Source organism: Xenopus tropicalis, chromosome 6, assembly GCF_000004195.4.
Source record: "Xenopus tropicalis strain Nigerian chromosome 6, UCB_Xtro_10.0, whole genome shotgun sequence".
Taxonomy (NCBI): Eukaryota; Metazoa; Chordata; class Amphibia; order Anura; family Pipidae; genus Xenopus; species Xenopus tropicalis.
In genome coordinates, this window is record NC_030682.2 from 143,340,175 (window position 1) to 143,360,679 (window position 20,505).

Here is a 20,505-nt window from a genome sequence, read left to right on the forward strand (position 1 = left end):
CAACTATACACAATTCATGTAGTGGAAATCCACCGAACCCCAATCATCTTGCTTTTGTTTCCTATCTATATTTGTTCAGTATGTTTCGTTTTAAACAGACAGGAACAAAAAATGGGTTGCTTTCTATAGAGCTGGGTACATTGGCACCATGGAAGCCGAAAGGACTAACGATTGGATCTAGTGATGCGCCCATCATTACCATTTGCCAGTAATCATATATACTTAATACCATCATCAGGTAAATTGATTTTCCAACATGCCTTGTGCAATATGCACAAATTTGGCAAATTACAGTTGAAATTCAGGTTCTGGACCTGAACACACAGCTAATTGGCCAACATAGTCTACTTGTAGTAAGTAGAATACATATTTGCTTAAGCTTTTGAAGATGGACAAAACTGGGTAGATAATGTTGGCCAGTTCTTGAAATGTTGGTTATCCATCCGGTTGATGATAAGTATCCTTTAGTGTGTGTGTATGTGTGTGTGTATATATATGACCATTAGTCAAAAGGATCAATAGGTTCTTCCAACTGATCCAATTGTCCTGTATAGGTCTTTTTTGGCTACCAATGTCCCTATGCATCCAGCTATATAGCATACAAGCTAATTGTGTTTCTGTGCCTTTAAGGAGAACATGTCTCTTCTTATGGAAGTGCTTATAAGGTAGGGCTTCTCCAGTTGATCTGACATTCTTTGGAGGGATGCTTAGTTTCAATAGTTAAAGTAGTGGGGAGACCCTCAAAAAAAGGGGGGAATTTTTTTTTTCTCCTTTTCATCTATTTTGCCTTTATTTTATAGCTTGAGGTCCTGCTAAAGTCAGATCTGCCATATTGCAAGACTCAGGTTATTAGGAAGTAAAATAGATCAGTATAACCTCCCCATGTTGCAGTGTAGGGCAAAAAGAGTGAAATATTTAGGAACACAGGGGGGGGGGGGGTCATTTATCAGCACTGGAAAATTTGCCCATGGGCAGTAACCCATGGCAATCTATTAAACTATTGTATTTATAGTTCTGCCTGCAGCTCACTGAAAAAAAGCTAGCCGTTTGGGTTGCTATGGGTTACTACCCATGGGCAAATTTGCCCAGTGTTAATAAATCAGCCCCAGATTGTTAAGAGTAAAGCAGCCTGTTATCTTGCCACAAGGAATTCTTGGCCCATAGCATTGCCCTAGTAGTGGATAAAACTGCCTCTCCCCGCAGTGTGAGATCTGCCCCATGTCAGCCAGTGGGACATTTCCATAGAACAAGTGGCATTTTATCGCCCAGTATCTGCAATCAGAAATCTGTTGCACATCTATCTATAAAAAAATTCCCTCTCCAAATTAAATATAGATATATCGATATATTTGCCACAGCCACATATCTGAGGCCCTCTCTGCACTCGAACCATTACAGTATTGCAGCACCGGCCGGATTGCAGTGCATTAACTCTTAATGAGAAGGAACCGGAATAGCAGGAGAGGATTTCTGCGCGGAACCTCCCTTTCTGTTCTTAAGTTGCTCAGTAATTAGTGATGTGGATCCTAGGAAGATGTTTCTGCCAATTTAACGGATCCCAGGATAAACATTCATTAGGCAGCAAGTAGAACTGGTATATTGAGAGGCTTGTGGCCTGCATTGCCGACATACCCAAGCACCTACCTTCTTGCCCTTCTCTCTTTAGCCACCCTTAGCACCCTGCCTTCCTGCCCTGCTTTATATCACCCCCACCTCTATGCCCATATCATTTCTGCCTATTCCCACTCCCTGTAAGATATAGCAATGCAATACAGGTGGTGTGTTACATGGAATACTAACCATACCCATCAGGAGGGGGGAGAGTATTAATCATGCAGGCACCTAGTTTGCCTCAAATTATAATAAATCACTTGCAATTTCCAGGCTTTCAATGAAAACTGTGGGGTGGGTGGGAGCTTTCCTCCTTTATCTGGAGACCTTTTACCCTGTCTATTTAACACCAAGGCTGCAAAGCTGAAATAATAAATAGAAACAGAATTCCATTAGTTCTGTGTGGCACTAGTAATATTATAATAGAAATATTTCCCTTCCATAGATAACACTGTGAGCATAGGCAACATGGAAACACCCTGCATAGGCAACATGGAAACAGGGAGCTGATCTCTTCTTCTCTTCTTAAAAGGGGATTTAAACACTAAAATAGAAATGTATATTATGAGAGACGTATTTCTAAGCAGCTTTCCAATGTACATTCATGTTAAGTTGTCGAGCTATTGGTAGATGTAAGTGCTATTGAAAGCTTCCCGTGCCTTTCTGTTCCCTGCCCCGGTGGTTCTGACATTTGAAACAATGTAGCAGAAGCCGACGGATAAACAGATTGTGAAGAAGCAGGCAAAGCTGATGTCCGAAACAGGAGGGAGTAGCACTGCTGTCAATAGCAATTCCATTTACCAATAGCACTAAGACCATGGAGATTTTGTAATGAATTTCTATTGGGAAGTTGCTCAGAATTGATCTTCTTTAATGGGCAGATGTACAGCAGGCAGTTATTGAGTTACCCTGTGTTGATAATGAATGAAAGTTTCTCTTGCTAATTAGGTTCGGCAGCGCCGGTCAGTCTCGCCAAGTCTTTGGGGCGCAAGAATCGAAGGAGGCCTCAGAGATCAAGCAATCCATTGTCCGAGGATTTCCCCTGCCCTTCATTCATCCAAGGCAAAGGATTGCAGAGGGGCCCTCACACCCAGCAAGGCCTTTCAGTAGCCACGGGTAATTAATTCCTCTATGGGTTGGACATGGCTTTCATTAACCCCTGCAGGCCTGCTCAGTTACATCAGCCAATGAATGGACAGAGCAATTGAGCAAAATCTTTAACTGAGAACTTTTCAGTTTAATGTGTACAGATGTTATATGTTAAAAAATGACCTATTCTTAGTGACTTTTCCATTGGTCTTCATTTTTTATTTTTCATAGTATGTTTAATTATTTGCCTTCCTTTTCTGGCTCTTTCTAGCTTTTTAAATGGGGGTCAGGAAAAAAAAAAACTATTTCTCTGTGAGGCTACAATTTTATTGTTATTGTTACTTTTTATTACTTATCTTTCTATTTAGGCCCTCCTCTATTCATATTACTGTCCCTCTTTCCAACCACTGCCCGGTTGCTAGTTTAAATTGGACCCTAGCAACCAGATACCTGCCAAACTGGAGAGCTGCTGAACAAAAAGCGAAATCATTTCAAACCCACAAATAATAATACAGGTATCGGACCCCTTATCCGGAAACCCATTATCCAGAAAGCTCCGAATTACGGAAAGCCCGTCTCCCATAGACTCCATTTTAATCAAATAATTCAGAATTTTAAAACTGATTTCCTTTTTCTCTGTAATAACAAAACAGTACCTTGTAATTTATCCCAACTAAGATATAATCAATCCTTATTAGATGCAAAACAATCCTATTGGGTTTAATTAATGTTTTATTGATTTTTTAGCAGACTTAAGGTATGGAGATCCAAATTACGGAAAGACCCCTTATCCGGAATACCCTTGGTCCCGAGCATTCTGGATAACAGGTCCTATACCTGTACAATCAAGACCAATTGCAAACTGTCTAAGAATGACACTCTCTTCATCATACTAAGTTAATTTAAAGATAAACAACCCCTTGAACTTATATGGGCTGCAGTATTTTAAAACTGTTTGCAGTTGGTCTTCATTTATTTTTGTAGTTTGTGAATGATTTAGGTTTTTGTCAGCTTCCTACTTTAGAATTCAGTAACTGCCTGGTTGCTAGGGACCAAATTATCCAAGCAAGTAGGCAGCGTTATGTCTGTTTGGCTGGAAGATGAATAGGAGAGGGCCACAATATAAAGATAAGCGATAAAAGTAACAATAACTATGAAACTGGAGCCTCATAGAGCAGTCGTTTTTGGCTGCCATTTAAAAGAAGCTACCAAGGAAGGAAAATCATTCAAAAACTATAAAGAAGACCAATTGAAAAGTAATATAACATATTACAGAGTCATAATTAGGCCTGAAAGAGTCCGTCCATTTTATCAGGATTTTGCCCCCATTGTTGTAAAGTGCCGCGTCTTTGTTACGCTGTGCGTATGTTTTATCGCATTCTTTTGTTTTGCAGTACGTAGCGATGCCTGTGTTCCACCAGAGAAGTCGGAACCTCTGGATCTGAGCCGCAGTGCGGAACCCACGGCGCCTTTATTGCCTGAATCCTCTGTCCGCGTGATCTGCCCCAGTAAAGAGAAGGAAAATATACAAAGCATATCCTGTTCTTCCAAAGCAGTTGCAGACAGCAGTGGGGCCCCTGCCTCACCAGGTAAATCGCCTCTGCTCATAAGATTTTCATTTTTTGAGGGAAGGCTTGTTTGAAGGCAAAGTTCACCTTCAAATTAATTTTAATAAGTCGAATATGGAATTCGTCTAAGCCAGTGGTTCTCAACCTGTGGTTCGTGACCCCTTTCACAGGGGTTGCCTAAGACCATTGGAAAACACATATTTCCGATGGTCTTAGGAATAATTTTATGGTTGGGGGTCACCACAACATGAGGAACTATATTAAAGGGTCGCGGCATTAGGAAGTTTGAGAACCACTGCTCTAAGCAATTTATATTGTTTATTTTGTGTGGGGGTTTTTAAGGGCCTCCCTATACTGCTTGTGTCTGGTTGTTAGGGAATGTGACCCTGTTAAAGGAACAGTAACACCAAAAAAATATAAATATAACGAAGGAATTAAACTATTATATACTTTTGCCCCGCACTGGTAAAAGTTGTGTGTTTATTTTAAAAACACTACTATAGTTTATATAAATACCCCGCTGTGTAGCCCCGAGGGCAGCCATTCCTGCACTGGTACAGCTGGGGTGTTTGCTACAGAAACCCTACTATAGTTTATATAAATACCCCGCTGTGTAGCCCCGGGGGCAGCCATTCCTGCACTGGTACAGCTGGGGTGTTTGCTACAGAAACCCTACTATAGGTTATATAAATACCCTGCTGTGTAGTCCTGGGGGCAGCCATTCCTGCACTGGTACAGCTGGGGTGTTTGCTACAGAAACCCTACTATAGTTTATATAAATACCCCGCTGTGTAGCCCCAGGGGCAGCCATTCCTGCACTGGTACAGCTGGGGTGTTTGCTACATAAACCCTACTATAGTTTATATAAATACCCTGCTGTGTAGCCCCGGGGGCAGCCGTTCCTGCACTGGTACAGCTGGGGTGTTTGCTACAGAAACCCTACTATAGTTTATATAAATACCCCGCTTTGTAGCCCCGGGGGCAGCCATTCCTGCACTGGTACAGCTGGGGTGTTTGCTACAGAAACCCTACTATAGTTTATATAAATACCCCGCTGTGTAGCCCCGGGGCAGCCATTCCTGCACTGGTACAGCTGGGGTGTTTGCTACAGAAACCCTACTATAGTTTATATAAATACCCCGCTGTGTAGCCCCGGGGGCAGCCATTCCTGCACTGGTACAGCTGGGGTGTTTGCTACAGAAACCCTACTATAGGTTATATAAATACCCTGCTGTGTAGCCCTGGGGGCAGCCATTCCTGCACTGGTACAGCTGGGGTGTTTGCTACAGAAACCCTACTATAGTTTATATAAATACCCCGCTGTGTAGCCCCGGGGGCAGCCATTCCTGCACTGGTACCCCCCCCCCCCCCCCCCCCCCCATTGCCTAGTAGCACTATGTTGTTATACTTCTGTACATATTTCCACATTCTACAACCAGTTTCATTTATCTTTTCAGCTTCATCGCCTCACATTCATGCCTTAAAATCAGCACTGCCCAACAGTGTTAAACCTGCAAAGGGAAATAGAAAGAAGAAATCTTCTGCGTCAGAAGGAACAGAAAAACCACTGCCTGCTGGGGGGACAGACAAAGCCCCTAATAATGTACAGGAAAAAGTCACAAAGAAAGGGAATGAGGACAAGCATTCAGATGTTGGTAAACTGCCTTCATTTTGTTTTCTCCACAAGACATGGGGGAACACTTCCAAAGCCCGTTTATTTATGTATTTTTTGCCCATTGTTACCAATAGGGCTTTGCAGGCAATATTATGGATTCCCATAAGAGATGAGCAAGGCTGTAGGGACTCACCTTTGTGTTTGGTGGGGTTGTATCTCTTTTGAAAGACACTTAAGGTGGCCATACACAGGCAGATTTAAGCTGCTGATTTGGGCCCTTCAGACCGATTCAGCAGCTTATCTGCCCATGTATGGGGCATTCCAACAGGCCTCTCCAATTGATGTCTGTCAAAAATCGGCTTCTCTTATCCTTTCCATTGCAGTGTGATCATTTGGCCCAATCACATTAGTACGATATTGCCCACCAAGGTGAGCATACCTGCAAAAGATTCACTCATTTGGTGACGTCGCCAAATAAGCGAATCTTACCATGTATGGCCACCTTTAATCACAGAATCTTAGATGTTGGGTCCTCAGACTTCAGTATTTACAGATTCTCATGGGAGATTCCCAAAGTTTAATCATATTACTCTGATGCTGGATCTGAAGCTAGAGAGCCCTGTTCACATCCTTTTGGCATCTTAGCATATTTACTTCACCTGTATTGGCTGCCTGAAGTGCAGCAAGTACTGTAAATATTATGTTTTATTCTTTATTTATATAGTGCTGACATATTCCACAGATCTTTACAGAAATTATACATCATTTCCTGCTTACAGTCTAAAATTGGCCATATACGGAAGGATTATTCTCTCCCTAACGACCAATTTTAGTGCGATCTGAGATCCATCAAATTATTGTAAGGTTAGTGGGCACCGAACAACGTACATCTAGCGATTTTTCATCCGACATCAGTCATAAAATAGATCGGGCAGGTTTAAAAATTTTCATCATTAGCAACAAAATTTGCCCATTGTCCTATGGTTTACAGGACCAAACAGGTAGTGGACAAATTGTACTTTTAAACGATCGTTTCAGGATAAACTTGGTCCTAAGATAATGAAAAGATCTGCATGGCCAGCTTAAGGTCCCTATCGCATTCACACACACACAAGGGTCAGTTTTACAAGGAGTCAATTAACCTGCACAGACATGATGATAAGACAGACCCTAGTGTTAGTTTTTGTTGAGGGGTGGCCATACACATCCTTTCAGACAGATTCAGCAGCTTATCTGCCCATGTATTGGCCCCTCTGATGGGCCTACACAACTGTTAAATGGGTGAAAATTGGGCAGATGTTGATGGGGCAGGCTAGATTTTACCATCGGATGGAAGACTGCATTGGCTTGTTGATGTCCTTGCCCCAATGGATTGTATCCGTCGTTGTCAACCGATCGTGTAGCCATAGGGACAAACAATCACATCAGCCTGATATTGGCCACCTTACGTGGGCTTATTGGGCTAAGATGTGCTTATCTGGCAACCTTTCCAAACAAGTTGATCCTGTAATGTATGGCTTTGGCCATGGAGCTGATTCTCTGGCTGAAGAAACACGCAGGCAGATAATCAGCGCCTGTGCAGCCCCCAATTAGCTTTTCCATGTGCCTGGACCCAGAGCAACTGTGCCGGTCTGGCTTTCCCATGCAATAAATACACCTTTCTTTGAAAACAGTTGGACGGTGGGCACATTAGGTGTGTAACTATAGAGGAAGCAGACCTTCTCACCTCCAGGTGGCCCAGGAACTATAAGGGCCCCATAGGGCATTGACTAGCAGTTGTCCTAAATGGATGGAAGGTTATATGCTGGAGAGAAGTGTGTTAGTGAGCTGTACATCTCATAGATTTGTTAGCTTCCATATGTTTAGGGTTTCATTTCCACTGCAAATTCCTTATTGTCTTTTTAACAGGGGTGGTAAAAGAAAAGAAAGTGAAAATTGAAGAGAAAATGACATCAGTTGGTAAGTCCATGCTTTGTTTTATTCTGTGTAGGAAATTCCCCTTTAGTGTACTGCAGATAGGAGCCACCCCAGCAGCTTGCCAGTTTTTATTTTTGCAGCATTGTAATGTGCATTGTATTGTATTACACTGTATGTGCAAGATATTTACTTTTTAATTACCCGTAATATACAGTATTTGGCCCACAAAGCATGTTTGCTTCTACACGGCACGGCTAATAGCACGTTTCTTTACCAGCCTGGTGCTATAGAGTCACAGTACGGTTGCTTTTACAGGGAAAAAGAAAGATAAAGACAAGGATCGGAAAGAGAAGAAAGAGAAGGATCACTCCAAATCCAAACAGAAAAAGAAGAAAAAGAAAAAAAAGAAATCAAAGCAGCACGGTAAATGTTAAACAATGCGCTGCATTGTTCAGGCCGGCGGTAAAAGGCAATGCATATGGTGGTTTAAGGCCCTATACACCAATCGTCCTCAACATCAGTTGTTTGGGCTTTGGTGTATAACTTTATACCCCTCACCCACCTACAAGCTGCACCCTGTAACGTACACTGTAGCGTAGGGCCAACTAAATGGTGTCCATGTCATGCCTTTAGAATGTCATGAAAGATACATAAACTATCATTTGATGTTTTTAGTACTGATTTATTTTATCAGTGAAACTGATCTTCAGAATTGGGTGGCAATGTCACTTACTGTATGAGAAACAAGGCATACCTGAGCCTAAAGGTGGCCATTGGTCTTTCCCACCCTCCTCTGACGTTCAGGGCCGAATCGTTGGATATGGAGGTAGAAATGGAGGTAGAAACAATAGAAACTCTACCTCCTTTTGCCAGTTCAGCCCTGAACGTAGATTTTGATAAAAATCTTTAAACTTGGCCGATTGACGATATACGCGACCGATATATGCGGCCTTTTGCGATATTGGTCACCTCGTCGAGCCGACATACATGCACCGAATATTGTATGAAACAAGGTGCGTGTATGGCCAACTTTACTCTGGCTAAGGCCAATTGAACAGTCACACAGTCAAGTGCATCTGTAGTTATAGTCATAATGTAATAATCTGTAGCAATAGTCATAATGTAGTAAGTAGTAATCTGTAGTAATAGTCAGAATGTAGTAATTGGCCAGGTGTCGATCGGGTAGATCAAGGACTGCATCGACTCATTGTTGTGGTCCTGGCTCCCACTTTTGGTATCCCCTGTTGTAATGTAAAAGTGCCACCTGCTGGCCAGTTCCTGTAAATGAACAGTTGGAGAGATAGGAGAGAGTTACGTTTAGAAGAAAAGCAGAGAAATGTTCTAATGCTGCGCTGGGCAGGAAAGAAGAGACTGTTTCCCGAGCAGAGCAATATCAGACAACCTCTTTGTTTCCTTATGAATATATCTCTCTCCTATTTTTCCAACCGTACAGTTACAGGAACTGACTAGCAATTGGTGCTTCTGTTACGCTGTGCAATGAATAAAAAGTCGGATAGCCCCATAGCACCCTGCATAGCACCCTGAGCAAGCTTGCAGCAATTGTCCCTTTTTGTGCCACCAGTTAAGTTTACTAACATAGGTCACAACCAATCAGTTCTTTGCTTTCGTGTTCAGTAGAATGAAACTCAACTGCTGATAGGTTGCTATAGCAAATTTAGCACCTGTGTTAGTAAATGACCTCTGTACTTTTAAACCAATATTTTACCATGTGTATAGATTTACAGTATCATGCGATTCCCTTACGTAACGTGCATTGTTTTTGTCCTGTAAAAGAATATTTAGATTTCGAGGAGGCTTCCATGGACTTCCAAGACAGGACTTCCTCCCCAGTGACGCTCACGTCCTCCGGCACTTTATCGCTCCGCAACACATTAACTGTGAAGAATAATTCATTTCAGTTCCCACGAGCCATCCTGTCTGTCGATCTCACTGGAGAAAGTAAGCCCTGCCCTCCTTGCTTTGTCTGCCCCATATTTCTGAGGATATTCAAATGCTTGTTGAACCATTGTAGCAGAAGTCAGATCTCCTCTGAGTTCTTCTGCTACATTGTTTCACGGGTCAGAACCAGCAGTGTAGGGAATATAAACAGCCAGGCAGCTTTCAGCAGCAATGACATTTGCTAATAATTTTACATTTTTAATTGATGTGGTTTTTGGCTGGAGGACCCCATTAAAAAGATGCTTTTAACTGGGCTATAGGCGACAGCAATGGTGTGGACAGGAACATACCATTTGGGTGAATGGGATGCAGCATTTTTGGGCTGCTCTCTGCTGGCTCAGTTGCAGTGGGCGATACATAGTATTATTGCTGTAATTCTGGGGAAAAATGCTTTATTGTGGTTAAAAAGGAAATCTGGCAAACATTGCTCTTTATATACTGTAACTTTATAAATACTATTTATATGGTACATTAAAGAACAGAGGAAAATATACAATACAGTATATTCTGTAGATAGAGCAAGTAAATTTAGGGTAAGGCACTTTCCCCCATATATAATAAAAGGCACTAAGTTTGCCCAGGAGCAGTAACCCATAGCAACCAATAAGATTTTTGCTTTTAAACAGGTGACCAGTAAATTCTACCTGCTGCTTGGTTGCTATGGGTTACTGCTCCTGGGCAAACTTAGTGCTTTTTATTACATAACCCCCATAATATATAGAGTGAATAAAGGCCTAACCCAGAAGGCATCATTATGCCTTTATAGGATAAATATGGGGGGGGGGGATATATATAAAGGTCAGTCCTTACATTTGTTCCCTCTTATCCCCCAAATTAGATCTATCTGATATGGAGTTTCTGGATGATTCTTCTACGGAAAGCCTGATTCTCAGCGGGGACGAGTACAACCAGGAGTTTGATTCGGCCAACTTTGAGGAGTCGCAGGACGAGGAGGAAGCCGCGAATGAGATTGTGCGTTGCGTCTGTGAAATAGACGAGGAGAATGGTTTTATGATTCAGGTGAGATGTGCGTCACCGCCCGGGAAAACTCTGTACCTTCAGCAGAGGGGTTCATGAACGCTGAGAGAAGGTGCTGATACTGCAGGTATATATACCCCTGGTACCCCAGATTAATGTACACCAGTACATTAATCTGGGGTACTAGGGGTATATATACCCTATACATAGTAGTACATTAATCTGGGGTACCAGGGGTATATATATCTGCAGGATCAGCACCTTACATTTATCTCAGCATTCATGAACCCCTCTGGTGAAGGTACATAGTAGTACATTAATCTGGGGTACCAAGGGTATATATACCTGCAGTATCAGCACCTTACATTTATCTCAGCATTCATGAACCCCTCTGGTGAAGGTACATAGTAGTACATTAATCTGGGGTACCAAGGGTATATATACCTGCAGTATCGGCACCTTACATTTATCTCAGCATTCATGAACCCCTCTGGTGAAGGTACATAGTAGTACATTAATCTGGGGTACCAGGGGTATATATATCTGCAGGATCAGCACCTTACATTTATCTCAGCATTCATGAACCCCTCTGGTGAAGGTACATAGTAGTACATTAATCTGGGGTACCAAGGGTATATATACCTGCAGTATCAGCACCTTACATTTATCTCAGCATTCATGAACCCCTCTGGTGAAGGTACATAGTAGTACATTAATCTGGGGTACCAAGGGTATATATACCTGCAGTATCAGCACCTTACATTTATCTCAGCATTCATGAACCCCTCTGGTGAAGGTACATAGTAGTACATTAATCTGGGGTACCAGGGGTATATATATCTGCAGGATCAGCACCTTATATTTATCTCAGCATTCATGAACCCCTCTGGTGAAGGTACATAGTAGTACATTAATCTGGGGTACCAAGGGTATATATACCTGCAGTATCAGCACCTTACATTTATCTCAGCATTCATGAACCCCTCTGGTGAAGGTACATAGTTTTCCCGGGTAGGCCTAGTCTGGCATTAAACATAGGCCCAAACAGCCCTCCCAGCCCAATAAATAGTGACTGTCTGTGGCACCTTACAGCAGCCCCTCTTCCATTTGCCAGAATCTACAGATTGCCAGTCCAGGCCTGGCTGTTAGATTCCACCCTCCTGATTTATGTTGACTCCATCTTTTTGCTTTAGTGTGAAGAATGCCTGTGCTGGCAGCATAGCGCCTGTATGGGGCTCCTGGAGGAGAGTATTCCTGAGCAGTACGTCTGCTACATCTGCAGTGACCCCCCAGGTAAGATTTCACCGCAATCCTGTCACCACCTTTATTTCTGACCTTCTCGTCCTTGCCCTGGGCCCATATGGCTCTGCCAAGCCAAGCATGACCAACAAGTGCCCTTCTATTTGCATATTAAACATAAACTTGTTCCTTTGAGATTTCGGTGCTGATTTACAAAGCTTCAGTATTTGTTTTACTGATCTCAAACAATGCATAGAGGTGGTTAAAAAACAAAAAAATGGTGTTCACTGTTTTGCGTTGGAAATTAACGATTCTGATGGCTGTTAGAACTCAGCAATGCTGCCCACTGAGCATAATACGATGAAACTGCTCAGACTCAGGCACTGAGATGGCGCCTACACACCAATATTACAGCTGCAAATACATTTGTTGTTTCAAGAAAAGTTTAAATGGCAGAGGGAATTATTTGCTATGTAACAGTGTCATTTAGAAATAAAAAGTACCCCCCGTAGAAAAGGAAATGACCCCCTATCCCACCTGTATTGCACGCAATGCCAATTCATTGCTTTAAAGTAGGGGTGTCAAACTCAATCACATAAGGGGCCGAAATCTAAAACACAGGCTAAGTCGCGGGCCAAATTTCTTACTAAGTATATTAATTTTTTATTAATATACTTAGTAAGATACTAAGGGGTATATTTATCACAATGTGTAAAAAGTGGAGTAAGACATTACCGGTGATGTTGCTCATAGCAGCCAATCAGATGCTTTGCTACTGTTGAAATCTGATTGCTGATTGGTTGCCTTGGGCAACATTACTGGTAATGCTTCACTCCACTTTTTACACAGCATGATAAATATACCCCTTAGTCTTAGTTACTATGTGAGGAAAATGGAAATTGATCAGGCTGGATGGTCAGACACACTCACCAAGGGCCACATAAAACAGCCAGGTGGGCCGGATTTGGCCCCGGGCCTTGTGTTTGACATATATGCTTTAAAGTAATTAGTTTCCTCCTTAACTTTTCTAGGTCAGAGGTGGAGTGCGAAATACCGATACGACAAGGACTGGTTCAACAAAGGCCATCTGTGCGGCTTGTCTTTTGTAAATGAGAACTACTCCTACCTGAACGCCAAAAAGATCGTCTCCACTCACCACTTAGTGGCCGACATCTTCAACATCACCGAGATCATGTACGGGCTGCAGCTGAAGTTCGGCATACTCAAGTAAGAGCCTGTGCTTCACTCTTTGCTGTGTTATTCTATTTAAAGGGGATATATTCCAAAAGTATATCAGCTGAGTTGAGTTCTTATGTCTTCTGTTTACATGTATGTATATGTTTATTTATAAAGTGCTACTTATGTACGCAGCGCTGTACAGTAGAATACATTAATACAAACAGGGGGTTATTAAGATAATAATAGATAAATACAAAGTATAACAATAAATACAAATAAATACAAGATACAGTTGCAACAAGTTAAGAGTCAAAGACACAAGAGGATGGAGGTCCCTGCCCCGTAGAGCTTACAATCTATATAACTTCTGCTGATTCATAAAATGCATTATGAGGATCTAGCTGGTTTCCCTTTAATGTTTGTACTGATGTTTGAGTAGCACGGCTGTCGCCCATTGCAATGGTACATGTATTGCAGATACCCGCAGAGCAGCAAATTTGTTCTCTTTTCAGTTCAGGAGCTCTCCAGCCTGGTGTTTCAGAAGCTATTTGGTTGCTAAGGTCCAAGTTACCTTAGTAACCAGGCAGTGGTTCGGATGAGAGACTGGTATATGAATAGGAGAGGGCCTGAATAGAAAAGAAAGTTACAAGAAGTAACAATAACAGTAACACTGGAGCCTCACAGAGCAATAGGTTTTTGGCTGCCGGGGTCAGTGACCCCCATTTAAAAACTGCAAAGAGTTGGAAGAAGAAGGCAAATAATTAAAGAACGATAAAAAAATAATAAAGACTAATTGAAAAGTTGCTTAGAATTGGCTGTTCTATAACATACTAAACATTAACTTAAAGGTAAACCACCCCTTTAAAGAAGAAGGAAAGTCATTTTGGCATTTTACTGCCAATAGATTCGCCACATTAGTGCCACCTAGAACCCTATATTTATTCTGCAGAAAGCTTTATCAGTAAAGAGCTTTAGAAGCTCCCTCTGTTTGTTTAAAATAGCAGCTGCCATCTTAGCTTAGTCTTCATAGCTTCCTACTATAGCTCTAGCCGTTGGTAGCTCAGATCACACATTCCTATGGGAGTGGGGAGTGAATCCTTAAGGGAAGGGGGTGAAGGGAGAGAGGAGGGAGCTGCGCAGACTCTGGTCCACGTAATGAAGGATTTTTCTGAGAGAAGGAAGTCAGACACAGGATTTCTTTACTTCTTTTGTGTACACATGTTCTTCTGTGTTTCTTTTGACAGAGTGCAGTGTTTCTGTGAGTGCTTATGGCTGTATTTACATAGACCTTTCTGATAAAGCTTACTGAGTTTTTACCTTTCCTTCTCCTTTAACACTGGAGACAAACAGGTGATGTATATGGTAGGAGGGGAGTAGCCAATCACAGCCCTGCTGTCACACATGGAAAGCCTGGCTTTGGTTCCCTATCAGGTCGATTGGTTCCTATCCTACAGTGCTGAGTGCCCCTATGCAGCCTGGGAAAGGAGCCAACAGGAAGTGGCAAAGATGGCCCTGGCATTTTAGGTACACAGAAGCCCAAACAGCCCCCCACTGACTCAATAAATAGTGACTGTCTATGGCAGGGGTGGCCAATACGTTAATCGCAGTCCACCAGTCAATCCCCATGGATTTTTGGTATACCGAGTCTAGCCACCCCTGGTCTATGGCACCTTACAGCAGCCCCTCTGGCATTTGCCAGAACCCACAGATTGCCAGTCCGGGCCTGGGTGGGAGTAGTAGGCACTGGCACATTCTTGTTTTTCACACATCTCATTTTCTCTACCAATAAGGAATAAGGACCACCCGGACCTTCGACTGTGGGCGTGTCCCGGGAAGCAGAAGGAGTGCGGAGAAACGAATGAGAAAAGAACGTTTTGCATTAACCAGTTGGACAGAACGACGTGTGGGCAAAACCATGTAGGATCCCCCAGTGAGCTCTGGAAATCCGACGAGACATACATAACCAGCGAGCACAGTTATCAGAAGCCTCTGGGCGGTAATCTTGCCTGCAACGTGCCCACTGGCCCTGCCGGCTGCAACGAGGAGGCGGGAGCAGGCCTTGCCAACGAGAAAAGGGAAATTCTGGGCGACACAAAAACATGTTTACAAGGTTCTTTGAGGACAGAGAGGAGGAATGAACAGGTGATGGTGCCGTGCTTTGGTCTTTGTGTGCTCAAAATGGTGTTTTTTTAATGCCTTGTACCTGAAAGCTGATCGTAAGGCAAAGCCTGAATACTGTCTGGCATATCAGCTTGAATATTTACTCAGTGGAAGATTGCTCAGGGTACTTTTCCTGCCATTTGCATTATTTATAGTTTTCATGATATTGGCAGTTTTACACTACCAATATCTGTTTGTAGCATGAGTGCTCTCTGCTATTCTGTCTGCCTGATTGACTAGTGGCTTCAGTTATTATTGCAGCAGGAGTCTTCTGATGGTTATGTGTGGCAGTGGCGTAACTACTAGGCCCTCAAGCAAATTCAATTTGGGGCCCCTAAAGTTGACCTATTCTACCAAGATATATTGAAATTGCTGTATAATTAAGGCCTTACTGGTCCCCTACACTCCTGGGCCTGCCTGCAGCCGCAGGGTCTGCTATCTCTGTAGTTGCGCCCCTGGTGTCTGGCACCAGATAAAACAACAGGGGGCACTTTTCCTTTACGTTGATTTTAGCATCGTAAAACAACCCAGATCTTCTATTTTACTATATATTTAACCAAAATATGATTATTTTCCACTGAAACCTGTACAGAGGAGCTTTTCCCTAAGCTGCCATAGTTTCAGGCTGCCTGGCCACAACCTTCTCGGCCCCTTCTATAGCTCACCCTGTTGCCAATGTCCCTAACCAGAAGCTGGGAGGGTTGTGACTTGGTGGCCTTGGCATCTGGTCAGGTGGTTCTGGGGCAAGACTAGGGCTATAAATGGAAGTTTCCATGGCAAAAGTTTCCTTTCTTGGATATCTCATAACCTGTACAGAGAGCCACGCCATTAAATGCTAATGTATATATTCCCTTGAAATAATGAATAATTTAACAGGGTTCAGTTGCCCTTTCTTTAACAAACGTAACCCTCTATTTACTTCTTTTCTGCACATGGTACAAAACCTTTTTTTTATTTGAATGTATTTTCTAATTGTATCTGCTGTAATTAGGCAACTGTGTGTGTGGTGCTAAGTGGAGCCCTAGATAATATAAATACATTAAAGGGAAACTATACCCCCAGAATGAATACGTAACCAACAGACAGTTTATATTATGTTAAGTGGCCTATTAAAGAATCTCCCCAAACTGGAATATATATATCAGTAAATATTGCCCTTTTACATCCTTTCCCTTGAGCCGCCATTTAGTGATGGGCTGTGTGCTCCCTCAGAGATCAGCTGACAGGAAGTGATGCAGCTCTAACTGTAACAGGAAGTATTGTGGGAGCAAAAGGCAGAACTCTGCCCATTCATTGGCTGATGGGGCCTAGCATGTATGTGTGCCTTGGCTTGTTTGTGTGCACTGTGACTCCTATGATCCCAGGGGGTGGCCCTTAGTACTTAAAATGGCAGTTTCCTATTTAGGATTACCCAATGGCACATACTGCTAAATAAGTATATTTATATGAAAATGGTTTATTTAGATGAAGCAGGGCTTTACATATGAGCTGTTTATGCAATATATTTGTACAGAGACCTACATTGTTTGGGGGTATAGTTTTCCTTTAACCACACTGCAGCCAATGCCACCTTATCCCCCCGATTATTTCCGGCTGCCAGTCCTTATTATGATGTTGTTGTGTTTCTTCCTCATTCAGAATGTGTTGGAAGAGAATAAAGTAGCAGTCTCCTACGAGAGGAAAGGAATGGAGGAGCAAGTGGACTCCCATCTTCAGTGGCAGCTGAACCTCTTGGCTCACATAGAGAATGAGCAGAACGAAGTCAGCAGCCGGATGGACCTCATAGAGAAGGAGGTGGACGGTGAGGCTCCCTTCTTCCTCTCACTTATTGTATAGCGAGTAGCTGTCTGTCTGGCAGGGATACTGACAAGAGGGGGAATTACGGCACACTCAGTTCTGACCCAGGCCAGCCAGATGCCTTAGGGCACCTTGGCCCCACCCACAGGCGAAGGCGCATTCCTGCGCTCTGGCAATGTGGCAGCAGAGGGACAAGGGGACAATGATAAGCAGGTGATGGAGTGACAAGCCCCTGGACTAGGGATAGGCACTAGTGATGTGTGGGTTAAGTTTTACCTGCTCGCTTCTAGCCTGAACCCTTCCTGACCTGGCTAGTCCCCTCTATTTATAGACCCGCCCACGTTGATGTCACAAAAGGAGTGGGGGTACATGCGCACCTATAAATATAAGAGCCGCAACCGGGAAGTACCGGCAGTGTAAGGTGGACCAAAACCCGCCCGCGACTCAAAAATGTTGTGCAGAAACCTGGCCGGGTATTGGGCCACACATCACTAATAGGCACCAGACATCACTAGTAGGCACCGGACAAGGTACATGCCTAGTGACCCCTCTCCCCCATGCCCTGGGCACGTGCCTCTTCTGCCTACCCCTAGTTCCAGCCCTGGGTGCAATTGTGTATAAAGTGCCCACATTTCCTGCAGTGCTGTACAATAGAAGAGTGTATACATGAGACATACAACTACTGGATGCAGGAGGTAAAGGTGTCTTTCTGCTCTTTAGAGCTTACAATATAAAATGAGAAGTGGGCATAAGGCAAGAGTATAATTTGTTCTTTGTTTTTAATCTCAAGTTCTAGAGAGCTGGTTGGACTTCACTGGCGAGTTGGAGCCGCCGGATCCGCTTGGGAGACTGCCTCAGTTAAAGAGACGCATGAAGCAGCTTCTTATGGACATGGGCAAAGTGCAGCAAATAGCAACCATATGCTCCGTATGACGATGGAAAGGAAAGCTCGTGGCGCTCCGTGCCGAACTATTTTGCTATTTAGGATACAAAAAGAAAAAAAAAAAAATTTGTACGAGTTTTATGAAACAAATATATATATTATTAGTATTGATCCTTTGCAAGGATTATTAATACATCCTTTTAAACCAGGAGAGAGAGAGAACCAGTTAGTAAAGAGATGGGCAGCCCTAGCGAGCGGCGCAAGGATTTTTTTCACGCTGTGCCGGAGATGGCAGTTCCACGGGAGAAAGGACACTTCAAAAGCTCCGGTGTATTTTAGCATTTAATTTTGGCCTCACAAACTTTATATTGCGATCCAACATGCCAATTCTCATTAAAGCAGCACTAAATGTTCAAGCCATAGAATTCACCGAGGCTCCATCTGTGGACCTCTAGCTGTTGTGGCATAACTCCCAGAATCCTCTGGTGGCAGCTGGAGGGCTGCAGGGTGGGTATCTCTGATATGCAGATGGGGCAGGTCATGGAGAATCATCTGGCACTTGGTTATGCCCCCTGGTGCATTATGTGTGCTAATTACATCATTATCGTTTGCTCCATCTGTAGTTCTTTAGCTAAAGATCAAAAATATGTAACTGCTGCGGTACCTACCGGTGGAGATTCCGGACCTGGATTTTAGCACTTTATGGATCCGCTCAGGGTGACAAGAATAAAAGGAGGGTGATATAATGTGTACTATTCAACAGCAACCAATCACCAGGCAGCTGGTGGCTTCCATCTTTGCCAATCCAGATTTATTTATGTCTCCAATTGGTCTGCACCAAATCCATATCATCAGTACCGAACAAGAAAGAAAGGAGTTAATCCACAAGGCTAAGAGGGTTCAGATGTGATTTGACTGAACAGCAAGAATGGATTCCAATCATCCCTGGTCTCCACATTGCTGTTTGGTACCAAGTCATTCTGTGCCTAATATCTGCTTTTTTTTAGTCATCTGTTTTTTTTCTTTTAAGTCCAAACAAAAAGTTGGACCCTGGGCCACTGATTCCTTTGCTGAAAAACACCTAGGATACTTCTCCTTTAAACATTTCCCTGCCATCCTCAGGGATTTCCCAAGGATCTATTGCAGCTGCCCAGGACCGTTCATATGTGCAGTGTAGCAAAATGGCCACTCTTGTAAATCACTTTCAGTGTTACTTTACTGCACATGTGAAGTGGCCAGGACAACAACAAGGGATGCCTTTTAAGATGGCGGTGTGGTGCTTGGAGAGAAGGTGCTGGTGCAGTTCTAGCAAAGAAGAGTGCAGCCCATGTTCCCAGGTTTCTGTCTGGTTGTATATGGTCCCCCTAGGGTGGCCATGTACTACAGGTTAAGAACCTATGTTTTAAAGTATAATGGTTTCTCTATGGTGTAAATGGTATGAAACCCCTAGGGTGGCCAGGGCCTACAGTTGTGGAACTTATGTTTCAGGCCATACTTCCAGGTTCCTCTATGGCAGTGATCCCCAACCAGTGGCTCAGGGACAACATGTTGCTCCCCAACCCCTTGGATGTTGCTCTCAGTGCCCCCAAACCAGGGAGTTATTTTTGAATTCCTGATTTGGGGGCAAGTTTTGGTTGCATAAAAACAAGATTTCCTACCAAATAAAGCCCCTGTAAGCTGATAGGGTGCATAGAGGCCCCTAATAGCCAATCACAGCCCTTATTTGGCTCCTCCATGAATTTTTATGGTGCTTGTGTTGCTCCCCAAGTCTTTTTACATTTGACTGTGGCTCCCGAGTAAGAAAGGTTGGGGACCCCTGCTCTATAGTATAAAGGGTATGAGACCCCTAGGGTGGCCAAGTCCTTTAGTTGTGGAAGCTGTGTTTTTGATTACAGTCCCAGGTTCCGCTTTGGTGTAGAATTCAGCAGTTTAAATACAATATAATATAATACAATTCAAATACAATCACATCATGATGGGGATCTGAGTCTCCAGCAGCGGATATTTTTTTCCTGACTGCTTATTGGTGGGTGGTTCAACTTTAAGTTAACTTTTAGTATGTTATAGAAAGTCCTATTCCTAGCAACTTTTCAATTGGTCTTCATTATTTATTTTTTATAGTTTTTAAATGATTTGCCTTCTTCTAACTCTATCCAGCTTTTAAATGGGGGTCACTGACCCCGGCAGCCACAAAACTCTTGCTATGTTGAGGCTACAATTGTTACTTTGTATAGCTTGTCTGTCTATTCAGTCCCTCTCCTATTCATAAACCGGTCTCTCATTCCAACCACACCCTGGTTATTAAGGTCATTTGGACCCTAGCAACCAGATAGCTGCTAAAGCTCCAAACAGGAGAGCTGCTGAACAAAAAGCGAAATAACTAAAGAACTACAAATAATAAAAAATGAAGACCAATTGCAAATTTTCTCAGATTATTACGCTCTACATCATACTGAAAGTTAACTCAAAAGTGAACGACTCCTTTACAAGGGAGAAGTAGATATACATTG

The 20,505-nt window shown here is 43.0% G+C and overlaps 1 protein-coding gene across 2 annotated transcripts in view; it reads left to right on the forward strand.

The window, feature by feature from the left end:
- phf20l1 (PHD finger protein 20 like 1) overlaps window positions 1–19,239 on the forward strand; it is a 57,181-nt gene extending 37,942 nt beyond the window's left edge. For both annotated transcript variants that reach the window (XM_012965165.3, XM_012965166.3), the window contains exons 10-21: window positions 2,560–2,727; window positions 4,095–4,289; window positions 5,726–5,923; window positions 7,792–7,842; window positions 8,116–8,223; window positions 9,595–9,759; window positions 10,598–10,779; window positions 11,931–12,030; window positions 13,008–13,203; window positions 14,946–15,297; window positions 16,954–17,116; window positions 17,903–19,239. In XM_012965165.3, the coding sequence (XP_012820619.2) occupies window positions 2,560–2,727; window positions 4,095–4,289; window positions 5,726–5,923; window positions 7,792–7,842; window positions 8,116–8,223; window positions 9,595–9,759; window positions 10,598–10,779; window positions 11,931–12,030; window positions 13,008–13,203; window positions 14,946–15,297; window positions 16,954–17,116; window positions 17,903–18,045 (2,021 nt within the window). In that variant the 3' untranslated portion in view covers window positions 18,046–19,239. The remainder of the gene's footprint in view (window positions 1–2,559; window positions 2,728–4,094; window positions 4,290–5,725; window positions 5,924–7,791; window positions 7,843–8,115; window positions 8,224–9,594; window positions 9,760–10,597; window positions 10,780–11,930; window positions 12,031–13,007; window positions 13,204–14,945; window positions 15,298–16,953; window positions 17,117–17,902) is intronic.
- The last annotated feature ends 1,266 nt before the right edge of the window (window positions 19,240–20,505 follow it).